This window comes from Scyliorhinus canicula, chromosome 14 (genome assembly GCF_902713615.1).
Source record: "Scyliorhinus canicula chromosome 14, sScyCan1.1, whole genome shotgun sequence".
Classification (NCBI taxonomy): Eukaryota; Metazoa; Chordata; class Chondrichthyes; order Carcharhiniformes; family Scyliorhinidae; genus Scyliorhinus; species Scyliorhinus canicula.
This window is the reverse complement of record NC_052159.1, coordinates 62,504,448-62,524,720: the sequence shown is the minus strand read 5'-3', so window position 1 is coordinate 62,524,720 and position 20,273 is coordinate 62,504,448. Positions and strand designations below refer to the sequence as shown.

The following is a 20,273-nucleotide window of genomic DNA, read 5'->3' as shown; positions in this document are numbered from 1 at the left end:
AGTTTAAAGGTCTTGCCAACTTCAACTCTCATAATTTGATGTTGTATGATAAGTTGAATATGTTTTTCATACAAAGATTGATAATAGGGCTCTGTACAAAGAAAGTGACCATAAAATTGAACAACATTGCGATAAGAGTTCAGATGCATTAGAGTACTTTCCCACTGGATAACGTCTTCTGCATTCAACATTGTTGAGAATCTGATTTTAACGTGTCATCTGGTTACTTCACTTTCATATTTACATTGATTTAATTCCAGAGATTTGTTGAGCCTTTGAAGCATTTTTTCCAGTGCCAACTAAGGGCAGAACTCATAGGCCCTATAATAACACTGCTACATCTTTGAAATGTTCATAAAACTGCCAAAATGAACAAATATCCATTCAAACTCCCCTTTGAAAAAAGTGTAACCCTACTTAGTGCTCAGAAAATTGTCAAAATAAACAAACAGGCATTGCAAACCAGTCCAAAGATACATAACCTCAACTGTTAATAATCTGTCAATCAAACAAAGCGTGTATCATCCTTATTTTAGCAACAGTTGAAGGGTACTGGTCTGCCTTTAAGTGGCATCAGGCATTCAATTGCTTCATCTGCTCCCTCCTCCCAACCCACTGCACCAAACAGGCTCGGCTTGGCCTGTTTTTTGCTCTGGTTGAATTATTGAGGTCAGGATCACAACATCTGTGGCATGGGTTGGCCTCAGAATGCTGATGCGCACCCATTTTCATGTCTTGTCTGTGTTATTTTGTTGCCATCTCATCAGGAGGGGCCTTAGTTTAATAAAATCAAGACACTTGGAAGTTTTTGAAATGCAGCAATTTTATGTTTTTATTTAATTAGAAAAACAACAGAAATAAATTGGAATTATAGAGGAACAGAATACAGACGGAAGTCCTTTCAGATCAAACTATGGGATATTTTCAGTGATGAATGAATGGCTGCATATTTTATTGGCATTTGTTTGATGTGAAGTGTGCACACAATTTTGTCAAGAGGTCTCTAATTGGCTCATTTATAATAGGCAAAATAATTGTCTCAGTGAATCCCGTGTCGGGATACAAAATGGTGAATTTTGCACTCTTTTCGATACAATAATAAGAAATGTTATAATTAGGCCTCCAGTCTTACACCGGTAAATTAAATTATTGGCAGACCTTGAAACAAGATCTAGCTTCCTGGGACCATCTGTAAAATCCACAACTGAGGCATGGGTTTGAGTTGGCCTGAGGACCTTTGCTTGTTCTGCGTCAGCGATGCCGGTGTCAAGCCAGGAGAAATGCAGGCAGCAATGTGAATAATCCTGCTCAGAATTTTTAATAGGTGCGGGTTTGAAGGCTCGTGTTTATTTTTGCTTTGAGCTGATCAGTGTCCATTTCAACTTGCCTCTCTACTTTGCTTGATATTAAAATGCACAGGGGTGACCAGAGAACTAAACTACATGTTTGTCATGTTGAGATGGAGATCTGTGCAGCGATTGGATGTTGTAGGCAAGAAATGTGGCAGCATGCTTGCTGAGAATTTAGCAATTAGTTTTTAATTGTAATCTGCAAGCTTCGAGGTAAACAATCTGGCTGACACAATGAAGGATCGTGACAAATTTAAGGTCCGATTATATGGATCTGATGTAAAATCACTTTTGTGAAAACTACAATTACATTCTGATTAAAAAGAATGTTTTATTGTGGATGGGAGAACTGGAGGTTGCAGTATTTGGATAAATCTAATGCAACTAATGGGATGAAAATCTACTGTGCGATGATTATCAGGTGCCAAAATGAAGAGTTTGTTCCCGGTGGGTGTACAAAACGGCTTCTCACTGGTATTAAATTGGTTGTTCCCCCCTCAAAAGACGCCATATGGATGATTAGCATGAGAAATAAAAACTGTCGCACAAGGTTCAGTTCGCGAGGTTGGGTTCAAAGACATGTTGGAGGAAATAGGACTTTGGGCAACGACATAAAATGAGCGACAATATATCGGCCGCCCACTATCATCCCTCCCAAATGTTATTTACATTGGACTGAGGTAAAACGGTCGATTTGCTACCACCCAATTCTATCCTATTACATGAAGTCCAAATTACATTAAAAAGAGCTAACCCCTGCAAATTGCTTGCGTTTAAGTGGATCTGGGAATGGTTGATACTCACAGTGGCTAATAAATGACAAAATTAATGTCCCTTGCATCAATGAGCACAAAGCAAACACAAATATTCTTTTCAGTGGTGGCCTTAATGAAGTTGAAGATGGCTGCAAAAATGAATGTTTGACCAATCGGTGAAAGCAGTAAGAGTGCATCTCCAAAATGTCTCCACCTTTTCATTAGCTAAATAATTAAAACCATCAGATTAATCGCTTACTTAACAATAATGGGAAAGTATTTTTTTTAAAGACTGCAAATACATAAGCACAAACAAGGTTCAGCAAATGCACTCTTATGGATAACACCTGCTATTTTCACCCATCTTCTTTCTTTCCAAATGTATTTAGCATCTCCTGAAATGCGACCTTGGGTTCATTAAAAGAGATGATGACTCACCTGTTTAAAGCTGATGGTATCCACATTAGGTTTCTTCCATGATTTTACGAAACATAAACCATGTTGTTGTTAATCCTGTGCTCCTAGTGTGCAGTCTCGACTTTACACTTGATACTGTTGCCAAAAACAGAGTTGTAACTACACAAAATCTGTCTGGGAAAGCAATATCAGTCAACAGTATACAGTCTAAATGCAAACAAAGAAATGAATGTCAGTGAATTTTGATCTAAATGCATTAATAGATATGTTAGATAGCTTATGCAATGTTCAGTGTGGTACTAGGCCACACAGCTGAGGAAGACTCCAACTTGGATTCTTGGCGTTTGTTGAGTCAGCAAATATCAAATAAGGTGGCAATGCTCAAAGTCCATGGTGTAGCGAGGGAAAATAAACAGAAGTTCCCACTTCTGTCTATTACCCACAGTGATTGTTGATAGAAAGTCTACATGCAGACATCGGATGAGAATAATATTGGCTGCAATATCCCATATGATCAAATAACCTGTTGAGATGCAGCAAAGTAGAGTTGAGGCTGAGAGGAGATCAGCCATGATCATATTGAATGGTGGAGTGGGCTCGAGAGGCTGAATTGCCGACTGCTGCTCTTAATTCGTATATTCCTATGCCAGCTCCATACTTGGGTTTAGTGCTGTTGGGTTGCTGTGACACCCACAGGACTGAACTCCAGCAAAGCCATCAGGCAAGGAGGGGATAAAAGCAACCTGTAGGAAACAGAAATAAATATTTGATATATTTTGGTTGTAAGTTTGAGAATAAAATGCTCAGCCCTGAATGTTGGTCTTCAGTTTAGTGACAGACCTTAAAATGATGAATGAATTTCATTGCAATACATCCCTTATTCTTAATTTTTTTTTAAAGCAAATGCCTCAATGGAAGAATAAATCTTGTGTGTTATTATCTTTATTAATATATTCATTAGGCATGTGTACACCAATTCTAAATAATATTGTGCTCAGAACATGGAGATGTAAATGACTCCAATTATTACTATTTCATCAGTAGATTAATTAAAGTGTGTGCAAATTTTCCACTAAACAGTACTCAGAAAATGCTGATGAGAGTAAATACGATTACAATCATGATTTATTCTTTTCTTTTTCAGTCTGCTCTCAATATTCCAGGGGAGTATTTGCCATCTTTGGCATGTATGACAAGAGGTCTGTGCATACGCTGACATCCTTCTGCGGAGCGCTGCACATATCTTTGATCACCCCGAGTTTCCCGACAGAAGGGGAGAGTCAGTTTGTGCTCCAACTGCGGCCATCATTGAGGGGGGCATTGCTCAGCCTGCTTGACCACTATGAGTGGACTAAATTTGTCTTCTTGTATGACACTGACAGAGGTGAGTTTGACCTTCAGAGTTCCTGAAATGTTACCTCCATTTGGCCTTGAACCTGTCAGTCTTTGAAATATTCAGCTGGTACCTCAGTCAAAAAAGGATGTACAACATTTTGACTATAAGGGTGTTAGCTTTTATACTGTAATATGTGTTGGGAGTTTCTATGTAAATATTATCAACAATGTTTTACTAGACCCGGATTTTGATCTGTACACTTGTTACACTTAAAGTATCATTTGAATAGTGATAAGTCTACAGCCAGGCATAGCAGATAGGGCAGGATTGGGGAGGATGATGGTGGCCTCAACGCTTGAATTTTGAAATTGGCTTTGTTGTCATAATGATTCATTGATAATTAACGAATGCAAATAATTAGCATCTTTACATCATAAAACAGTGCCAGATATATCGGTGCCTGGTTACATTTTTAGACATTTTCAATTCACAAGTGACTGGAATTCTTCTTATCAGCAAATTGCAATATTTATTTATTTAACCTTTATTCAGCCAGTTAAGTCAATTGAGAACTGATATTGACCTGATGAGGTTAATGCCGCAGCAACAGAAATTACACAATATAATTCATTTAAACACTAAAAAGAATAAAATAAATTAGCAGCGAAAGAGAATTGAGGGGTTAACAAGTACAAGTATCAGTCAATGAAGCATAACCCTTCGGCGAAAGGCATCCATGATAATAAAGAGAGTTACCCTCAGCTTTAGTTGAACCTCGTTGCAGTCATTGGCAGCTACAAACTGAAATGAATTACGATCAAAGACTGTGCTCACTCCTGGAGTAACCAATTTGACCAATTTGCATAACTTCAGATTATAAAATGAGATAATAAAATGTAACAACCTTTCCAAATAGCCAGATGTTTCCCTAGCAAGGTGCGATAAATTAACAGACGCCAGTGCAGTCGCGCCTTGTGTGCAATGAGGGCCAGTTAATGAGGGGCTACAGATCACAGTGATGGGTGTGAACAGGTACACCAGTCACAAATCTAATATAGTGTGAAAGAGGACATCTAATGTACCAAGAGAGTTAAGACATCTTGTTGTGCAGGAGGGGAATCAGGAAAGTTGAGCCTTTGTATATTTGTCTTCTTCAAGTCTTCTTTTGAATTTATTTCATTATTGCCTGTACTTTTTTTTAAGTAGCGTAAACTGCTTACCTACAGTTTAAGAAAATTGTTCAAGGTGTTCTGACTTTGTGAGTCTCTTAGCCCCAAAATGTCTGAAAATATTCCTCCAGCTCACAGTTCTCATGAAGAGCATGTGACAGTCAGTTCAACAATTAATCCAAATCAAGATCCTGATGCAAATTGCAGGATGACAGTGCCACCTGCTGGCTGTAAATCTGCCTATTGAGATGGAAATAGACGACACATTTCCTTTGTGACAACACTAATAACGAGACCAAAATTGCTCAATAAATTAACATTAATTATTTCCATGTGGTCAACAGAAACTGTTTTGGGGGAAATGCTTTTTCCAGGAGCTCTTTGATTAACCAAAAACAAATGATAATAGCGAATTGTCCTCAAATTGGGATGTAAATTATTCCAGAGGGAGGAAAGGCCATTCAATAAAGGATCTGGTATCAATAACATGTCTTTTATTTCCTCGCATTTGTAATATCTTGACTGAAGCTATTTAGCAAATCTTATGTTCCCAAGTGTGTTAAGAGTCATTGATGGTTCAAATCCTGTTCTATGTGTAATGTCACATCAATTCCAATGGTTTTGACATTAGAATAATCATTGATCCCTGCAACTGTTTGTGCTGGTGTCTAATGCACCAGATTAAACATTGAATCTTGAATTACTGTAATTGATTTTATGATTCTCAGCAATGCCATGCAGTTTCAGTGCTAAAGGGCAATTTAACATCAGTTTGACCACAAGCTGCATAAAGCCCATCTTTACATCATATAAACCAACCAAAACATGCAAATTACATGGTCAACAAAATTTTTCCATGGGCCCAATTAAACGGAAAAACACAGAGTCCCGTTTTGGGCGCGAATAACAGGGTGTTTCTCGATGCCTGCAGCACAGAGAATAACCCCACTATCAATCGGGACTCTTTTTTTGGCCTCTGAAAGGAATGCCCCTCAGAGGCCGCACTTTACCTCCATTTCCAGCACTGACGAGCTCAGCACAGCTCGTCAGTGCAGGAAGAAATCGGCGCCATTTTTCAATGCCGCCCCTGCCCCAATCTCGCTAATCTCTAGAACCCCCACCACTGCCCCGTCCCTCCCAATGCCAAAACTTATCTGTTAGCTGGTCCTCAAGCCCCCCTTCACCCCACCTCATCAGGACAGCACCCCAGGGCCTGATCCCTGGCAGTGCTAACCTGGCACCCGGCATCTTGGCAGGGCCCCTGCCAGCCTGCCAGTGGCACCTGGGCACCTGGCAATGCAAGGGTGGCACGGCCATGGTTCCCAGGTTGACACTGTCAAGGTGCCAGGCTGGCAGTGCCAAGGTGCCTAGGTGGCAGTGGGGGTGCCAGGATACCACCCTGCCCAGGGCTCAACCATCAGGAGGTCTCTGATGGCCTGGGAGACTCCCTCTCAGGTATCGTTATGACTAATTCATGTTTGTGTGGGCCGGTGCTAAATGGCACGATGGCGGAGTCTACCAGGCACGGGTGTTCGATCCCAGGTGCTGGGAGAATTTGGCGCAGACATATTTAAGTGTGAAGTTAAATATCTAAATCTGGATCCTGCCCAGTGAGGGTCAGATCTAGATCACGAGATCTCGTTAGATCTCACTTGGCGTCCCAAGCTGATATCTTGCAAAATTTAACTGCCTCGTCACATCCCAAGTCGGGCACGACAATGCCGTTTGAGTGGGCCCCATGTACGCTTTGAGCCTCTGGCACTTAAATGACATCCCATCTTTTGAAGGGTAAGTGAAAATATCCAAAATATTGAACCTGATCAGTGATTTTGGAAAATTTCCCTTTATTTTTGTGCATGTGACCCCACCTTTTAGCAGCAGAATAACTTCACGCTGTGCCTTCTCTTATTTCTATGTGAGAATATAGATCGTCAGTGACTTCTATCTCAAAATTAATAGCAAATTCAACTCCGTGTTGGTGTCCGGTGCTGTATTCATACAACTGCTGTGTTAGATTTTAATTCCGTTCAAACTCGATTATTCCAATGCTCCCCTGCACAGGGCCATCCACCCTCAATAAAAGCCCATCCAAAACTGCTGCCCATGCCCTAATTTGCACATAGCCCTCAGAAAACCACTCCCTGACCTCACTTCTCCTTATCTCTGTAACCTCCTCCAGCCTGACATCCCTCTAAGAAATGTGCTTTTATCTATTTTTGACTTCAAGTGTATGTCCCACTTCATTTGTCCGCCATTGGTGGCCATGTCAATTAAAGCTGAAAAGCTGGTGATGTAGAAAGTGATTGTATTTGAGAATATGGGAACGTAAGCAAGCAGGCAGTCTCCTCGTTCACTGCTACTGAAGCTGTAATTGACTGACAAGAGTCCTTGGTGTGGTGGGGTCAAACTATTACATTTTAGTTGAATTAAAGTTCCAGCAAACAAAATAAAACATGAGGCAAGCTCTTAACCATCCAATGTTATCATCAACATATGCTTCACCCGCTGGATAACAATCAATAATAGGCTATAAAGTGGCATAACTACCCTTCCAATGCAGATTATGTGTCCTGACTGTGAATTTACGATAATGTGAACATTATCCCTCATGAATAGTGGTCAGCTTTACATATTAAACTTAGAAAGCTGTTAGCTGGTGTTTATGAACACCAAACCCTGGGGTCAATTTTCAAGTGAATAGTTACATTGGCATCGTAGCACAGTGGGTAGCACTGTTGCTTCACTGTTCCAGGGTCCCAGGTTCGATTCCCGGCTTGGTCACTGTCTGTGTGGAATCTGCACTTTCTCCCTGTGTCTGCGTGGGTTTCCTCCGGGTGCTCCGGTTTCCTCCCACAAGTCCCAAAAGATGCACTGTTAGGTAATTTGGACATTCTGCATTCTCCCTCTGTCTACTCGAACAGGCACCGGATTGTGGCGACTAGGGGCTTTCATAGTAACATCATTGCAGTGTTAATGTAAGCCTACTTGTGACAATAAATATTATTATTATTATTACTTGGCAGTGGCTGTATAAACCTACCAATATATTTGGTCCAAGGCTCACTGAATAGTCAGTTTTCACGGCTTGACCTCATTTCCATTCAGTTGGTGAAATGTGTGTGTAATTTGAGCAGCTTTGCTGTTGGGAGAAGGTCAAAGAGCTAGAAGTTAAGGACAGCACAATGGAGCAGTGGTTAGCACTGTTGCCTGATGGCATTGAAGTCCCAGGTTCCATCCCGATTCTGGGTCACTGTCCATGTGAAGTTTGCACATTCTCCCCATATTTGCGTGTGTTTTGTCCCCACAGCCCAAAGATGTGCAGACTAGGTGGATTGGTGACGCTAAATTGCCACTTAATTGAAAAAATGAAATGGGTGCTCTAAAAAAATTTTTTAAAGAGCTGGAAGTTCGACTGCAGATTTGTAGGATCTCTTATTTTCTAGCAAGAGTTGAAGGTTTAGATTGAGTTTATTGCAAAATGAGTTGGTACAAATTCAGATAGAAAACCCACAGCCCACTGAAGGCCGTGGTTTCCTAAACATGCATATTTTTGGTAATATCTCCCTTTGTTCCTCATTGGCTTAGTAATGTGAGTTGTAACTCCTGATTGGCGCTCTATCTCTGATTTTATAGCAGCATTTTATGCCAGCATTTTATACCTGCATTTCCACTTACTGGCAGCTGCGCTTACATTGTTACATTTGTGGTTTGGCTTTTAAAAAACTGATGTGTTACTCTTAATATTTTCCCACAATTCCCCCTTTGATTTTTCTGAAAGTGAAAAGAGAATGAATCACTAAGAGCAAATAAGCAGAAAATAGCACAGAGGAACACATTCACAGATGCCTTTGGTCTTTTTGTTTAGGAACAGCTTTCAGCACTGGAATGGGGCAAGCCGATATACTGTTAACTTGGCATCCTGAGGTCCTTTATGTATTTTCTTCACGTAAACCCAAACTCCAGGGACAAATTGTGTCCCCCTTGGATCTCCCCATGCTGCAGGTACCTGTTGGGAAGCAGAACGAATAGCATTTGATAGATTCTGACAATATCCTAATGACGTGTCACTCATCAAGTGACAATCAGCTTTTTGCAAATCAATGGTTCCTAACAGAGACATGGGTCTCCCTCTTCTAATTTCAAACAGACTTGGACCCGTAGTTCTATTCTTAGTTGCCCTAATACGGCACAGGACTATTGGTAGTGCCTGGGACCATGGTACTCCTTCCTGGTGATATTTGGCAAGTCATTGTTTCAGAGTTTGGTTCATTATTTCCACTTGCCCTGGGGTGTTGTCGATTCTGGGCAGCATTCTGCAGTGCTTACACGTGTCAGGTCCTCCTTTTGGATGCCTAGACCTGGCTCGGTAAACCCAGCCCCCTTTCTCTGTCCCCCACCTGGTTGAGTGATTACCATTTCATGTCTGTCTTGGTGGACAAATTAAATTTGTACAGGGAGACCAATAAATGTTGGGGAATAGTCCTGAATCTTTAATCCTCGATGTTTGAATGAACACCCACTCGCAGCTCTCGGGCTCAGTTAGTAATTTAATTCTTTGATTCCTGTGTGGATGTCATTTCAACTTCTGAGTCACATATTATAAGGTTGCAGTTTTCACAGGGTGAGATCTTACTCTTTAACACCTTATCTCATTATTATTCTTGGTCACTTTCCTTTTTCTAGCCCATGAGTGGGGTGATCAGTACAGGGAGAAATTCACTTTGTTTTTGTTTTAAATTCCAGTTTTCTCTTCATATAACTTATGTTAAATTCCAATTTATTCCATAATCTATTGTAACTTAAATGTGATCTCTGAATAATTAGATTGATACCCCTTTCTCTATGACACTCCCCACTTGCAGATCAGTATCATTCAGTATCATTCAAAATAACATCATGGATGGACTTAAAATATTCTCCAGCTCTCCAATCTTTGGTATCCATCTCATAGGGACTCCTCACCAGGCTTACTTGCTATCAGGCCCTTACTTGTTCCTATCCAAATAGTTTTCCCTGTCCCTTCAATTGTGCTCATTTCGACAGGTATCAGTTTGATTCTATCCCAATTATTTTAAAGTCAGTTTCTCTATGGAGTATATGTCAGTGCCTTGATCACTTAATGGTGTTGTTTCTATTGGCCCCATTGACCATTCCTGCCATGCTGTTTGTCAACTGGTGCATGCATGGCACTTGCTCTTCAATGCATAAAGGCAAAGAGTTTCAAATCCTTGAAAAGATCTATTTTGAACTGGCTTCCTGCCTATTAGTTACTTCACATGTAACTCATCTGCACACGTATACAGTGCCCAAATGTCATGTCACACATTCTTGAACTTATTGTGATCTTATCAAATATATCAAAGTTGTTGCTTATTTCTCCACATATGGTCCAGATGCCTTGGGCGGTGGCTAGAGTATCAAACTTTGTTCACCTAAATGAAGAGTAACAGACTACAGGTTAGAACATAGAATATACAGTGCAGAAGCAGGCCATTCGGCCCATCGAGACTTCACCGACCCATTTAGGCCCTCACTTCCACTCTATCCTCATAACCCAATGACCTCTCCTAACCTTTTTTGGTCACTAAGGGCAATTTATCATGGCCAATCCACCTAACGTATAATCACCATATTGTTGGGTCAGTACGGCAATGTAGTAATTCCCATTATTATGGCCATGTATGTGGGAGGGGGGGCAAGTAAATTCTGGTAATCCTATTGCCGACGCTGTTGCTAAGACTGATGAATGCGACCTCGCGCTTCTCCATCTATTCTGTCTTCTGCAACTTCTCACTACAAGCCCTCTTTCACTGGATTTTAAATTGGGCCGACTATTGCTGCACCTAGCAAATTCTCAGCATTTTATACCAGGCATTTACACTTGTATCTAACTTACTGGCAGCTGTGCTTACAGTGTTACATTGTCACATTTATAGTTTGGCTTTTAAAAAGCTGATGTGTCACTCTGCAAATTCAATATTTTCCCACAAGAGCCGAGCGGGTACATGCAGGGTACAGGTAAGAGGGGAGAGAATCCAGGGAAAGGGTTATAGAGTGGAATGGGGCTTGTGAGGGGTGGGTGAGGAGTGTGGTAATCAGGCATTATAAACTCACAAAAATCAACTCCAAAACCTAAAGTTTCCTTTTCTGGCACAGCCTGCGCTGATCCTTTTAAATGCCACTAATTAGGTTAATCAATGTCAATTCACAAAATTGCACCAGGATCCTTTTAACCTCATAATCTCGATGATTTATTGGGTTCCAGGGGCTGTTACTCTTTCTGGCATGCATCTGAACCACCCGTTTCTTTATTTAATTTGTTTATTGAAAATTCTCAGCATTAACAAAATAATGTAGAACAATTCCCCCTCGTTACAAAATCAAAGAAGAAGACAAACAATCAAAAGCACTTATTAACTTAATCCCACATAACTAAATGAAACCCCTTAATAACTGAGGGTGACTAACTGTTTAAAAAGGAAATGAATGGCTGCCATCTTAGGTAGAATCCTTCTACCGACCCTCTGTGGTGCACTTAACCATCTCCAAATGTAAGAATGACATGAGGTCACCCAACACGGCCGAGGCAATGGGCGGAGTAGGAGACCATCACCCAAGCAGAACTCGTCTCCAGGCTATTAACGAGGCAAAGGTGAGGACATCCGCCTTCACCCCTGTCTGGAGCAAGCAAGTCTGACAACCCAAAAATGGCCACCAGCAGACATGGCTCCAACTTAGCATTCAGTATCTCTGACATGGTGTTGAAGAAAGAGACCCAAAAGCTTATTAACCAGAGACGTGACCAGAACATATTAATTTGATTGCCTGGCCCCCAAGAGCAACACTCACATCTGTTCTCCACCCCAAAAGAAATCCATGCATCCTCGCTTTAGTCAGACATGCCCTGTGTACCACCTTGAATTGGATCAGACAAAGCCAAATACATGAGGGCATGGAGTTAACCTTGTGAAGGGCGTCATTCCATACCTCATCATCCAGAATGAGACCCAGCTCACTGTCCCATTTCGCCCTCACCTCACTCAATGGAGCTAATTCCGCCGAGAGGATCTGGCCATATGTGCACGAAATAGTCCCCCACCAGATCGGCCAAAGACAAAATTCTCTTCAACAGAGAGGAGGGCAGTGCTAAGGGGAAAGGGGGAAAAGTCTTGCACAAACAATGCTAACCAGTGAGCCACCGTGCCACCCAGTTGAAATTTCTCCAACATCTCCTTAAAGCTGGCGAATCTTCCCTCCACAAATAGCTCCCCAAATCTCTCCAAGCTCTTCCCCTCCTATGACCAAAAAGCAGAGTCTAAACCCGCTGGCACAAAAAGGTGATTATTGCAGTTGGGGGCCAGCAGAGACATGCAACTGAGTTAAAGTGCTGCCTGAACTACTTCCAGATTCTCAGAGTGCACACCACTGCCAGGTTCAGAGAAAATCTTACCGGAGAGAAAGGCAACGATGCGGTTACTATTACACCAAGGCTAGTACCCTTGCAGGAAAACACCTCCATCTGCCCCCGTAAGGAACTCAGACCACTGAACCACAACAGTGCCTTCTGAATATTGGCTGACCAGTCAGAAAATAATGGATATCTCCGGGGTTCGGGCAAGTGAGTACTGGTGGTCTCAAGAACGGAGTCCACCAGCCTCTGTCGCTTCGTCCTCATTGTCTTTGCCATGTGCAAGGAAATTATCTCCCCTGATGACACCTTAAGGGCTTCCCACAGTGTAGAAGATGAGATTGACTCACTTTTATTAAATTTAATGTATTTCCCAGTGGCAGTAGACATGCGTTCAGAAAATCTCTTGTCCGCTAATAATGCAATATACATTCTCCATGGCGGACGCTGGGAGGGACCTGATTCCAGTGCTAAATCAACAACATTTTGGGCATAATCTAAAATCACAATCACCGAGTAACCTGCCATCTCCACATAAATGGAGGAGACACCTATCAACCACAAAAGTTTATATGTGAATATATCAGGTGCATATGGGAGAAAAAAGAAGAATCTTTCACACCTGGGTGCAAGTAGCACCATCGTCTTCTCCCCCTCCCATCTGTTCCATGAAAAGCAAAAGCACCCTGGCCGGCCCTGATGGAGTCAGAGATTTTGGCCTGGGACGATCTAGCCTGTTAAAAACAGTTTAAGTCACCACCCAAAATAAGCTGTGTGAATACAAATCGGGAATGGAGACCAGCAACTCAATAAATTCCGTATCGTCCTAGTTTGTAGCATCGATAATAACCAGAACCACCGAGGTGTGTGCCAAAGAGCCACAGACAATGTCTACCATTAGGGTCAGCCAAGATCTTGGCGGCAGAAAACTGAACCTTTTTATTAGGGGTGGCACTGTTGCCTCACAGCGCCAGGGACCCGGGTTCGATTCCAGCCTTGGGTGAATGTCTGTGTGGAGTTTGTACGGTCTCCCCATACCTCGATGGGTCTCTGCTCCGTAAATTGAGTCTCTTGCAGAAACACAACATCAGCATTAAGATGAACAAATACCCTCAACTATGGGATAGCACGCTGGCGCAGTGGTTAGCACTGCTGCCTCACAGTACCAAGGACCTGGGTTTGATCCCAGCCCAGGGTCATTGTCCGTATGGAGTTTGCAAATTCTTCCCATGTTTGTGTGGGTCTCACGCCCACAACCCAAAGATGTGCAGGATAGATGAATAATTATGCTAAATTATCCCTTAATTGGAAAAATGTTTTTTAAAAATACCCTCAACCTTTTCACTGGGCCATTCAACCCTCTGACATTCCAGGTGACCAAATGAATAGGAACTTCCCACCCACCTCGGAGTCAGCCATTTCCACCAAAAGAGATTATCCAACAGTTACATAGAAAGTACAGCAACTAGGCCCACCCAAGAGGGCCGCCAAACTCACTCACAGGATGAAACAAAGAAAGATCTGCAGTCACCACCAGAACACTACCCCCCTCCCTCCTCATTCTCACCCTCAGACACTATTACACCTAAATAAACAACGAGAAAATAGCAAAGCAAACATAAACAACTAAAACCCCCTTAAAACACAGTACTGCAACAGGGAGCTATATATTTTCACAACAGTTGGAATAAAATCCCATATAAAACTAAACCTCAGACCTAAGTCCAACATGCAAAACATTCAACCCCAACAAGAACAGAAAAATGCAAACATGAGTAAGGATCCCCAACAATTCAACATGCCCACCCCCAATATCCAAAACCTCTATCACGCCGCACCCAGCCCATGCTTCTTTACAAAGGAATCTGCCTCTCCCGGCGCATCAAAATAATACTCTTTGCCTTCAAAAGTCACTCTTTGCTGTGCCTGGTACACCATCCCAAACCAAACGTCACTGTATAGGGATGCCTTGGCTTTGTTGAATGCAGCCATATGCTTTGCTAGCTGCACTCCCACATCTCGAAAAACCTGATGGTGTGGCCTTTCCATTTGTAGTCCCTCTCCCATCACAGGACATGCTCTTTTTCTTTTAAACTGTGAAACTTCCCAATTACCACTCATGGTGGTCCGTCGGAACAAGGCTTCAACTCGGAAGGGGGCGTGGGTCTACCCTCCCAAACCACCTTCCCACACATCTCCACAAAATACTGGGAGTTGGTCTTCTATCTCCTTTAGCATCCCCACAATTTATATGTTTGCCTCCTGAAAGGATTCTCCAAACCATTCACTTTGGCCTTCAGCGATTTGTTCGCATCAGCTATCAGAGCCAATTCCACATCCAGAGGGGCAAAATGATCACTGTGCCTCGAAAGGTCTACCTCCATTCCTTGCATTGTGGCCAAATGTGTCTTTATCATTTCGCTGGTTGCCTCCAATGCCAAGCGGATGGGAGCCATGACCTTTTGTATCGATCTGTGGAGGTCCCCCGCCACAACCTTTCAGTGTTTGTCAAATTCTGATACCAAGGTGCTCACAAGCATCTCGGCCATCAGTAGAGTGGCTGGAGTCCCAGAGGCTGTCTCCGCCATATTTTCCACAGGAGAGCTCCGACTCTGTCGACAAACTTCTAATTTCTGTCTTTTGTCCCCTAGTTGTTTTGGGCATTTCACCTATGTAGGTTCCTTGTCTCATTAAATGTGTGGGTTTACAAACAAAAATACCCCTGAAACTAAGCATAAAGTGTAATATTCTAGTGGGAGCCGCCTCATGCACATATCCCCCCTATATAACACCACTGGACATCCTGAGCCATTCATTTCAAAGATCTTAATCAAAATGCTGACAGTCCGAGAGGCCATGGGTACAGAATGGTAAGTACTACACTCAATTTTCATCATTCTACCATCTGTCCCTGTTTGGTGTCCAAGATGAAAATGATCTGTCATAACTCATGCTAACTTAATAAAGATTTGAAATTCACTTTTATCCTTTCACAGATCCCATCTTTTTGTAGGAGCTGTTGCTTTTAACAGTAACATTGGTTGGACATTGCGGAAATTCAGCTCTCAGATTTTATGCTTATAATGCTCTTTAAATGTTAATTCAGGGCAAGCCAGCTTTTTAAACTCAGTTACTGAAATAGAACATCTTTAAAATCACTCTGTTAGACTCCTAGACATGATTTCCTTTAGTGTATATAGCATAGTAACTTCAGTCATGTTTAGTACAAATAACCACTATGCTTTGTTTTTATGGTCATACATTTTGACCCTGGAAAGGTTTAGTAATGGGAATTGTCTTTACCACCTGAGTGGTAATTCGGTAGAGTAAATTGGCGCCGATAATAGAACCTGCCAATCTTTGTTTCATTTCCATTTGTGAACTTCCATTTATGTAGCACCTTTCATGATTTCAGTATGTCCTACAGCACTTGACAGCCGGTGAGAGAATCTTGAAATACAGTCTCTGTTTTCATATTGGCAGACGATTTGTGCACAGCAAGTTCCCACAAATGCAAGGAAATTAATGGCCAGATTGCTTAGTAATTTTGGTTGAGTGCTAAATATTGACCACAGGGGAGAATGACTCCGTTCTTCGTCCAATAATGCTATAGGATCTTTTACGTCCACCTTTAATGTTCAGGAAAGTTTCTGTAGATTATTTACTGATTTATGTGGGGTGGGGAGGAGAATGAATGGTGGCCTCCTCAAAATATTGCCCCCCCCATCAAAAAAAACTCCAAGAATTGGCGCTAATACTGGGCCCCTGGTCCTGTCACCAGGGTCCCGGAGCTGCTTTACTTCATGCTCAGGAAATGTGTTTGTGCTCTTATATCAAGGCAACCTGCAAGCCAGCATCTGAACTATTTGATTTGTGTTCCTCACAAGAGCTGCAATGTGTTTTTCAACTACACTGTGAATCATTCTGAGCTGTGAAAATAATCAGATTTCCAGAGTTAGGAATAGTCCAAGGTGATAGTGAATTAAAACTGTAACAGGGACATTGTTTTAATTCAATTCTGGAACAGCTCCTAAAATAATCCAACTGTGGAAAAGAACTTCCACCAATTTCACAGTTACTGATATATGTTATGGGGAAAACGGGAGCTGTTATCTGCCATACCATGCTCTCTGACTTCAAATGACCACACATCTGCCCACATGGGAGTAGTAAAAGCCTAAATGGATTGGCACACATCTATCACTGGGATAGAGAGCATGTGCTTGGTGATAGTCAAATGTGAGATCTTACTAGGTCTCTGATCTCTGCTGGCTGAGCTGATTTCAATAACATCAGTCATGGAGAACAATTGGATCAATATGTGAGGGCTGGATGGAGAAGAGGGAGGTATTAAACAGGAGCAGAACCCTGTCTGATAAACTTCCTAAACCTTAGGATGTTGAGCCATTGATGCTGTAATAATATGTTTATCAGATAATATGTTGTCATGTACTCAGTACCTGATTGCAGGACCAAGCATTGGGAGGAGGGTCCGCTGAGAGCTACATTGCTGCCCTGCCTCTTGATCCTCTGACATCACAGCCAGCAACTCGCTCCTTGCAAATCCCAGCCCACCCTTACCCAAGACCTGAGTCCCACGCTAATACTGGACCTCTGATCCTGTGACGTGGGTCCCACGCAGATACTGGGCCTCTGGTCCTATGACCTGGGTCCCACGCAGATACTGGGCCTCTGGTCCTATGACCTGGGTCCCACGCAGATACTGGGCCTCTGGTCCTATGACCTGGGTCCCACGCAGATACTGGGTCTCTGATCCTGTGACCTGGGTCCCACACTGATACTGGGCCTCTGGTGAGTGCATTGCCAGCAGCTGAACTGCTCCTGCTGGTGCTGCCTGCAACTGAGAGCTGCCAGCCTCTGTGTTGGCAGACAGCTTTTGCAGGTGAGTAGGGAGGGGTGTGATTTCCTGATCGGCATTTAATAAGTTGTGCCTCCCCCAAAGATATGCAGGGCTCTCTCACCAGCTTTTCAGTCGGCAGATGAGATCCGCATTGCCGAGATTAAATTCCACCCTTGGATTGGGCAGATAGGAATGGTTACCTTGGTGAACTATTGGATGGCTGACACCAGCAATGACACCAGCTTCGCTTTAGAGGCACTGGGGGATAAAACTCAACGTCAGTGGCAGTGAACCCATCACCTATTATAAACATTACCTGATTTACTAGGCTGATACAGGCGAGATTGTTTAGACAGGGCCTGTATTCACTGACGTTTAGGAGGATGAGAGGAGATCTGATTGAAACATATTAAATTCTAACAGGCTGGACAGACAAGATGAAGGTGGGATGTTTTCCCTGGATGGGGAATCTAGAACCAGGGAACACAGTTTCAGGATATGGACTAGACCATTTAGAACTGAGATGAGGAAAAATGTCTTCACTCAAAGGATTGTGAACTTGTGGAATTCTCTACCACAGAAGGCTGTGGAGGCCAAGTCACTGAATGTATTCCAGAAATCAATAATGTTTGAGATTTTGATAGTATGGAGAGAAAGCAGGAATATGGCATTGAGATAGACAATCAACCATAATCATGTTGAATGGTGGAACAGGCTCGAAGGGCCGAATGGCCGACTCCTGCTCCTAGTTTCTATATTTCTATGTTGCTCTTTCTCATTGTCTTGAATTGAATGGGTGCATAACAGGCCAACGATCTGCCATCATTGTCTTAGAAATAAGATGGTAAATTGGTTGTTTCATTTATCTGTTCAGAACGATCCCATGACATCTGGAACAAGATCAGGAGTTCTTCTGATAACCTGGTCAATGTTCCTCCTTGAACCAATACTAATACTTGTGGGACTCTGCTGCTGAGGAATAACTGATGTATTTGTCTATGCAACAATGGCCATTGCAGTTCCAAAAAAACCCATAAATATTATTTGCACACCCTGAAAAAGTCTGGCAACTTTATAAATAAACATAAATAGGCATGATCCAATGGCCACACTGCACTTGAAAAGCAACTCACCACTGCTCAGCGTGGCCAATACATGGGAGGCCCTATTCCCATGTCTACCTGGCTCACAATGCCTCACGAAATCCAACACGATCTCATGAGACATTGCGCGATCACGTTTTGACAAACCTACTGGTCTCACTCTAATGTGTAGATTCCCAAGGTATCTGAGGCCTTGGGATTCATCCCCTTCGTCTCGGAAACTTTGGACGAGTGCTGTTCAGCACTGGGCCCCACAAACGGGGACCAGATGGAATGGCACTCATGGGAGTCTCCCAGGGGATCAGAGGCCCCCAGCTTTATACCCTTTAGACAGGGTGGTGCTCTGGCACTGCTGATGCCACCTGGGCATCCTGGCAGTGCCAGCTCGGTTCCAGCCTGACGCTGCCAAGGTGCCAAGCTGGCATTTATTTGCGCATGTGCGATTGGGCCGAGAGTTCCCTGCATGGGGATGGGGGCTGCAGGGACCATCCAATAGTGCTTTTGGGATGAGGGGGGTTCGGAGATTGGGACGCCATTTAAAACCGGTATCCTGATCTCTTGCTACACTGGGGAGTTCCGGCATGCCGAGCTCCCCGGTGTACAAAACGGGGCTATGTGCGTCCTTAGCCACACATTCCCCGCTGAGTTGTCTTATACAATGCGAGTCTCGTCATATAGTCATGTCTTTCTCGGCGCTGCAAGCACTGGGAAATACGCGGCTAAACACACTCGCAATGGGACTTTGTTCCCAATTAGTTGAATCGAGACCAAATGAGTCTTTCCCATTCTCCACGTGAGAAGAGGAAGAGACAAAGATACAGGAGACGAAAATGGTTAATTTTACTAAGAGTTTTGTGAACTGACTTGAGAAGTTCGTCATTGAGTCCTGAATTTCAGCCTTTGACATCCCTTTGGTTCTGCCGTAGTCAGATAAGATGGAACTTGACAAATAATTGATTTCTCACCTGTCTTGGGATGGTTGCCTGTTTCAAAATTATTTCACCCACTGGTTCTGTGAGATTAATTTGAAGTGACGTTTTGTAATTTTCCAACACAGAAGTGAAATGTAGCAGTGGAAAATTGCAGTAGTATTGCAGAAAGCAGCATTAATCCATTGACATAAACTCCATCTATTTATCTTTTTCAAGTACCTTAATCTCAATATAATGGCAGTGAGAACATAATGACAAGAAATTATTCTGAGCTTAATGTTTTCAAACCCCTCCTTCTAGAGGTCAGTGACTATACTGTTTTAATCAGCAAGGGTTGGATACAAAAGCGAAATTGCGATTGACAGAATTTGAATAAAAAATTTTAGGTTCACTGAAGTAAAAATTTGATTGTTCCCTTTAAAATCTGAGACAATTGTGATTTTCTTTTGTGCACAAAAAATGTCTATGCATTGGATACAATCATTGCCATAAATAGATTGGAATTCCAATATCTAGTAAGGGAACAATTTGCGACAGCCACTTGCTTAGAGCAATGTTACATTGGCAGGCACAAGTTACACTCGCAGTGTTGCTAACGCTACTCTGTTCCGTGGCATCCAAATGCCGGTTACATTTGTTAATGCTAATTAAATGCTGAAGAGGCTGTCACTGCCTTGCCACATTATACTATTTAAACACTTCCTTGGTGGCTACCAATCAACCACCTGGGGATTTTGTAAAATTGGCTTCACACTGGTTTCAGTTCCAATGCAGAGACTACCTCCTGGAGGGGATTCACACTGCTTGCTATAATGCAATCAAGCTCACTTCACTCCTTAGTTCCACAATGACATAGCACCATTTTGCTTCAAGGTGAGTTGTGCAGTATAATTGGACTATAATATATATAAATGTATCATTTATTTACAAAAGATACATAATC

At 42.5% G+C, this 20,273-nt stretch overlaps 1 protein-coding gene across 7 annotated transcripts in view; it reads left to right on the top strand.

Moving 5' to 3' along the window:
* Positions 1-20,273, top strand: part of LOC119977194 (glutamate receptor 4) — a 390,429-nt gene that overhangs the window by 37,268 nt on the left and 332,888 nt on the right. For all 7 annotated transcript variants that reach the window (XM_038817887.1, XM_038817892.1, XM_038817889.1 and 4 more), the window contains exon 3: positions 3,666-3,905. In XM_038817887.1, coding sequence (XP_038673815.1) covers positions 3,666-3,905 — 240 coding nt within the window. The remainder of the gene's footprint in view (positions 1-3,665; positions 3,906-20,273) is intronic.